Here is a 6,940-nt window from a genome sequence, read left to right on the forward strand (position 1 = left end):
GTCAGCAATCAAAGCTATTTTCATGGCAAAAATTAAATGACAAAAACACAAATATATAAATGCAATAAAAACAAAACGAATATAAAAAGCAAGTCATATTATACAATTTTTTTTATTAACATACGATAAAAAAAAAAATCCAAAACCTTTTCAGACATAATGTCATGTTAAGTGAAGTAACTTGATAAAAGAGCATTCTGCTTGTGTTAAGACCATTAGAAATATAACTCTGCTTTATATAGGACTCAGTCACATCACTACACTGTTCATGAACTTTTTACTAACACAATCCAATCATGTTTTATTTCTTGCTTGTTTTATAGTACGAAGCAGGACATAAGGTAATTTATATGGTCAAGAGCGGGGTTACAGTATTGCTAGACTGTGTAAAAATAAATAAATAACTCATACTTTAAGGTTTGGGGTTAATGACTACATTTATTACACTTGATTACACTACATTTAAGCCACTAGATCACCTTAGGCAAATTTTATTTAGATATAAGATCCTGAATAACTCTGATCTTTCTGTACTAAATAAAATAATAATAATAATAATAATAATAATAATAATAATAATAATAATAATAATAATAATCAGTAGGAAAGATGCTCAATTTATTTGGGATTTCTGTTTGATGGCCTGTCTAAACAAGAAAGTATTAAATGATTTAATAAAGGAAGATTATATCTGGTTTAAAAATGTTCAGGTTACAGTGAGGAAATTAAAGGTGTGATCTATTCTGAGATGAATCTGGATTATGATTTATCCATTTTGAGCTTGCAGTAGGTTACAGATGCAATTCTTCAGTCGGCCACGCGATGGCAGCAAAGTTATATGTATGCAGTATAATGCACATCTAAAGAAAAAAAATCTATTATAAGAACTTACGATACATAAGATTTCACACCACAGTTTTCTGTGTGATTCTATCTTATTGTACACATATGAACTTTAATAAAGTTCTTAAAATAGTTATTTAAAATCAGAACATGTTATTTGGACTGTTATGGTGCTATTATAAGTTGCCCTTTATGCTCATGTTGTTCCTCATCTTGCTTTCCCAGATGGCCCTGTGGAAGGAGTCTGTGGGCAACAGTGGGCTTGCATTAGCGACATGAATAAAGGCCAAGGGGCCGTGAACTCTATCACAGACGGCCAGCAGAACGAGCAGTGAGCAGGAACCTCGTGGAGATGACTGCACTCAGACATACAAGCTCATTAAGCCTCAGAGACTTTCTTAAACCAATCACCTGTCATTCCCCTGAACAACCAGTACATCCAGATGGCCAAAACAGTCTGAATCACTTTTCAATCAAGTCCTGGAAAAGCTAATCAGAAGTTGTATGTTCATTTTCATTGATTGCTTGCAGCAGCGTTTGAAATGCAAGATTTTCTGATATGTCCTTTGAAAACAGATTTAATAAGTTGTGTGATTAATGATCTGAAGATTCAAAGCCCAGATTTTGTATTTAATATCTTAATTGAAATTGCTAATGACATTTTGTTTAAATTTGCTCAGAGTGCCACTGGAATAATAAATAAACTTTTATAATAAGTAGCTTGAAATATTTTGTTATGTATTTTAAGATCTAGAAGCATAAAGTAAATAATGAAAAAATAAATCAGATCCTATTTACATTGTCTAATTTGATCTTTTCTTACACTGTCAAGTTTGCCTTTTTTGTACATACAATATAAATATAGACTATATAATCATCTAAACTAAAATAAGATAAAGTGGTTGTTGTGAATGGGTTGGAGTGATAGTTGAGGCTGATCTGATCTTTCCTGTCCTGATAGCTGACTGTAGTAATGTCAATATGACAAAGATAAAACAAGCAGCATGAGAAGGAAAAACCTTATAACTTCACTTAATTTGATAGATTAACATTGTTGTTCTTAGAAATGAGATAATTCTGAGATTAACACATATTTATATACTGGGATTAAAGCATGAAGACATTAATGTGAATATATTTTAGCACAAAAATTAGAGTGAGGCCTCTTGGGGCTGAGCCGCTCATATCTTAAATTACTAGTCAGGACATTTTAAATATAATTGAATTGTTGTGTTGTGGTTGTGAACGTAAACATATGGTTACATATATTAGTTGTGTAGTGTATAACACTGATGGATGCTGAGTCATGTGACTCACCTGGAATGCAATGACAGCGCATCACGGTTTACATTTAAATTTGTTGTCATTCGAATTCAATCACAGTGCGAACTTCATCTAGCGCGCGATTATTGAGAGAGAGATTTTACTATTCACATTTTACACAGCATACTGTATGTTTTTACACCACACACACCAAACTTTTTATACAACAAACTTTAATTAGCAAAATTTCACTTTTCTAACGAGTCACATCACACCACCAAGTTTGGAAAATGGTAAGTTTCATGATTATGACTTTGTTGATTAGTAAATGTGATCATCAGGATCCGTCCTATTTAACCATTTATACTGTCTAGTGTAATGTTAAGTTTGTATAGTTTAATATTCACTTACATTTCTAGTACTTTGATTGTATTTTCGTTTAATTTCATAATTGTCAAATAGCTTATTGTCTTAAGAAGCACTAAAGCCTTAGACATGATGATTTAACACAGTTCTGTCAGGACCACTTTGTCAAATGAGAATTTATTTAAAAAAAAAAAAAGGATTTAGTTTTATTTATTCCAATGAATGGATAAATAAATAAATAATGAAATAATTAGAGAGAGGGGGAGAGAGAGAAAAAATATGTGGAGATTTATGACGTAAACTGGTACAACGAACCCAGGTTCCAGCATGGTGGAGTCGGGGTTGGAGGAGGGAGTTTAAATCGCAGCAGCAGCGAAGCGCTGTATAAATCGCAGCAGCAGCGAGCGCTAGAAAGCGGCTCAATGAATGGGAATTTAAATGGTCCGGTAATAAGGATGTCGTAACCGGATTGGTGCGCGTCGTGGACAGCTGATTAACAGATGATGCACGCTTGACGACGTGGCCTGCCAGAACTAACGCCATGCTTGATAAGTGGAACATACAGTACATTAAGTAATACATCCAGGCTTGTTTCTGAAGATAATTGTCATAATTATCATCAGTAAACCTCAGTATAAACCTGTTCATTTCTTTTTGGTTTTCTGAAACAATTAGTTTCTCCAAAAACCAACTCTGTTTCTTATTTCAGTTCCAGCCTGAAGAGACAGTGACCTATGTGCCTGCCACTTACACACCGGACTTTGTATATGTCCCTGACAATGTCTACCCCGTCTACTACCCTGTCTACTACACCATGTACCCTGTGTACTGCCCTGTGTACGAGCCAGTGTACCACCACGACCTGACACCCGACTTCTACCCCAAACCTTTAACGGTGGAGACTGCTGTAGAAGAATGCTTCCTAACATCTCCACAGCCTCCTCAGGACCTACAGCCAGTTCTGCCCAAATGGGAGCCCACACTGGTAAGAAATCTAAAAAGGCACTACAGTAAAAATGTTTAAAGTTCTTATAATGGTGTTTCCATATATTAACTCCAGACATTTAACAGCTGGACTCTGTGATACTATAGAGGAGATGTGAACTCCATGTGATCTTTTGCATCAATACATTTGTTTTACTGTATATTTATAATCACACCCTCCAGTGTCACCCACATGAGGATGGGTTCCCCTCAAGGTTTCTTCCTTTACCATCTAGGGAGTTTTTCCTTGCCACTGCTGCCTGAGTCACCTCAGACTTGCTCCTTGAGGATAAATACATACACATTGTGAACTAAATATATCTAATATTAATCTTGAATTGTACTCTATTAATCTTTATATTATTGTTTATATTAACCTTTTGTTCTATGTTTATGTTCTGTAAAGACAACGTCAATTGTAAAAAGCGCTATACAAATAAACTTGAATTGAATTGAATTGAGTTAAATTGAATTGAATTAACAATTAAAATATCTGTAGGAGATACACAATATAACTCCAACTTGTATTTCCTACAGACTAAAATTCAGGAACACAATGATGAAGATCAGGACATTACGGTCAACATGTTTCTGGGAGGAAGAGCCATGTTTCCACCCGAGAATGTGTTTGTACCTCAAAACGTGTCTCCACCCGAACCTGCGTCTTCCCCTGAAGCTCTGCCTGAGACTTTGTATCCACATTTGTCTGAACCTCAACTGGCCTCAGATCTGCCTCCTGTACAGACAGATAACGCTGCTTCCATCAACGCTTCACCACTCCTCCCACTGACATGGGGACAAATTATGGACACACTGGATGCTGAGCTGGAGGAGGCAGAGAAACATAAGGAGCAGGAGGTCAGCAAGGAGAAGGAGAGTTATGAACTGCTAGAGGAAAAGAGGGAGAATGTTATTGAAAAGAAGGACAAAATTGAGGAGGTCATAGACAAGAAGGAAAAGGTGGAGGAATTGGATAAAAAGAAAAGGATAGAGCAGAGGAAGAAGACAGCGGATGTTCGGAAGCAGACGTTTGCCTACAGCACACAAAACCCAAAGGTACAGCATAAAAGACTGTCTGCAGATTGCAGACCTGAGAGGACGTGTCTTTGTGTCCATATATGGACATGCAGATGTGCCAATAATGTGAACTGATTATCATGAATCTAGCAGCACACTTTACTCACTTTTACATGCTGCTTTGTGATTTTCTGTTTCATTTCTCACATTTTGATTGCCTTATTAAACACACTGGATGTTAACTGGACTTTGCCTTTTGTTCTGCAGGGAGTTGAACTGTTCATAAGGGGTTTGGACTTTAAGATCGATGAGCAGCGCCTCTATAAGTTGTTCCACCCATTCGGGAATATCATCAGAGCTAAGGTGAACTACTAATACCTCCAGTTTCTTCCTTTCCCAATACACTGTGTTTGCATCCCCTTACTCTCTCTTCCAGTAGACATGTGTTTTTTTATTCACTCTATTTTTATAGATGATTTCAGAAGTTTGTATCAGTATAGATAGATAAGACATGCACATAGACTACAGGGGGTTCAATCACAGTTTCCTGACACTAACACAGCATAGCTGTTCTGTTTTATATATATTTTATTGTGTGTGTGTGAGTGTAATGCTCATTGTTTGCTTTTTGTATCTCCTTGTACAGCTTATGACAAAAAACGGACAGTCCAAAGGATATGGATACATCACATATTCCTCTGATGCTGAAGCTAAGACAGCTATCAGGGAGATGAATGGCAAAATTGTGGGATCGAAGCTGCTGAATATTACTCTGTCCAAAACAGAAGAGGAACGAGCACAGCAGAAGATGGGAAGTGGCTGGAAAAGAAGGACATGGCAGAAGTATAACAAAGACTAAAAGATACATGTGATACATGTGAGCTCAGACACTTGTAGACTGACTGTAACCAATCAGCAATCAGATTGTGATGTTAATTTATATGATGTTAAGTTATATATTTGTCTTTGCTTAATAGTAAAGTATTTTCACCTTGAGCAGCATTTTTACATATATTAAGGTAAGATTTATTTTTCAAGATTTGCACTTTAAATCTTAAGTGGGTTCAACGTTTAAATGATTCCTACCCATATTCACAACGCCCCATTCCCAGGAGCTTAGGTGACCTGTATAGTTTCTATAAAATAACTGACAGGAGATGCATCCAAACATAAACAAGCATTTTTGCTATTTTCACTTATTTATTTAAAAACAAATCACAAATTTCTTCAGTAATAAAGCATTTAATTTTTTTTGTTAAAAATAAACAAAAGTATAGTATAAAATACAAAAAATAAAACTTTTAATTAACTACAGTGTTTGGGGGTCAATTTATTTGGGATGTCTGTTTGATGGCCTGGCTAAACAAAAAGCATTAAATGATTTAATAAAGGAAGATTATATCAGGTTTAAAAATGTTCAGGTTACAGTGAGGAAATTAAAGGTGTGATCTTTTATTCTGAGATGAATCTGGAGTTTGCGGTATTTTACAGATGGTCGGCCACACCAGGGCAGCAAAATTATCTAGTGTAATAGACAAACGCGTGTTATTTTATGACAGTAACTGAGAGAAAATGTATAACATTCTAGTACCTTGTTGAACATAATAAATAAATAAATGTTCAAATGTTTTGTTTTTTTTTTAAATCTTTTTAAATACTTTTTATTTTATCTCATAGCCAGCTTCTGTTTTGCACTAAATATACTAGTGTTAATTGTCCTGGATGTAAATTCACATGGCCCCAATTCCTGCAGAGCAACAGATGTTAGCAACACCGCAGTTGTAGCTAAGTATGTTTGCCTAATCATGGAACTAAGTGCACTCAACCCATGCATTACGACGCACAGCACTCACATGTTATGAAGTCTGAGTTATATGTATACAGTGTAATGCGCACATCTGGATAAAAATATCTATTATAAAAATTTAGGGTGGATAAGATTTCACACCACAGTTTTCTGTGTGATTCTATGTGATTATATCTTATTGTACATATATGAACTTTAATAAAGTTCTTAAAAATAGTGATTTAAAATCCGAATGCGTTTAGCCTGTGTGCGGACAGTGCAGGCTTGCATTAGCAACATGAATAAAGGCCAAGGGGCCGTGAACTCCATCACTGACGGCCAGCAGAACGAGCAGGAACCTTGTGGAGATGACTGCATGCAGACATACAAACTTAGTAATCCTCAAAGACTTTCTTAAACCAATGACCTGTCATTCCCCTGAACAACCAGTACATCCATATAGCCAAAACCTTTCAATCAAGTTCTAAAGTCCTGGAAAAGTTAGTCATAATTTCTATGGTCATTTTATTGATTGCTTGCAGCGGTGTTTGAAATGCAAGATTTTCTGATATGTCTTTTGAAAACAGATTTATTAAGTTGTGTGATTAATGTTCTGAAGTTTCAAAGCCCAGATTTTGTATTTAATATCTTATTTGAAATAGCTAATAATTTTTTGTTTGA

The 6,940-nt window shown here is 35.5% G+C and overlaps 1 protein-coding gene across 1 annotated transcript; it reads left to right on the plus strand.

Moving 5' to 3' along the window:
- Positions 1 to 1,861: 1,861 nt before the first annotated feature.
- LOC113656507 (31 kDa ribonucleoprotein, chloroplastic-like) lies at positions 1,862 to 5,688 on the plus strand. The gene is made up of 5 exons (XM_027167802.2): positions 1,862 to 2,399; positions 3,182 to 3,457; positions 3,994 to 4,512; positions 4,741 to 4,836; positions 5,120 to 5,688. Exons 1-5 carry the CDS (start codon positions 2,397 to 2,399, stop codon positions 5,330 to 5,332), a joined length of 1,107 nt encoding a protein of 368 aa, XP_027023603.2. The 5' UTR covers positions 1,862 to 2,396; the 3' UTR covers positions 5,333 to 5,688.
- Positions 5,689 to 6,940: the final 1,252 nt, after the last annotated feature.

Source organism: Tachysurus fulvidraco, chromosome 2, assembly GCF_022655615.1.
Source record: "Tachysurus fulvidraco isolate hzauxx_2018 chromosome 2, HZAU_PFXX_2.0, whole genome shotgun sequence".
Classification (NCBI taxonomy): domain Eukaryota; kingdom Metazoa; phylum Chordata; class Actinopteri; order Siluriformes; family Bagridae; genus Tachysurus; species Tachysurus fulvidraco.

Coding starts and splice junctions, on each gene's coding strand:
- LOC113656507 (XM_027167802.2), top strand. Junction 3,458..3,993: donor CCAAATGGGAGCCCACACTG/GTAAGAAATCTA, acceptor TATTTCCTACAG/ACTAAAATTCAGGAACACAA. Junction 4,513..4,740: donor ACAGCACACAAAACCCAAAG/GTACAGCATAAA, acceptor TTTGTTCTGCAG/GGAGTTGAACTGTTCATAAG.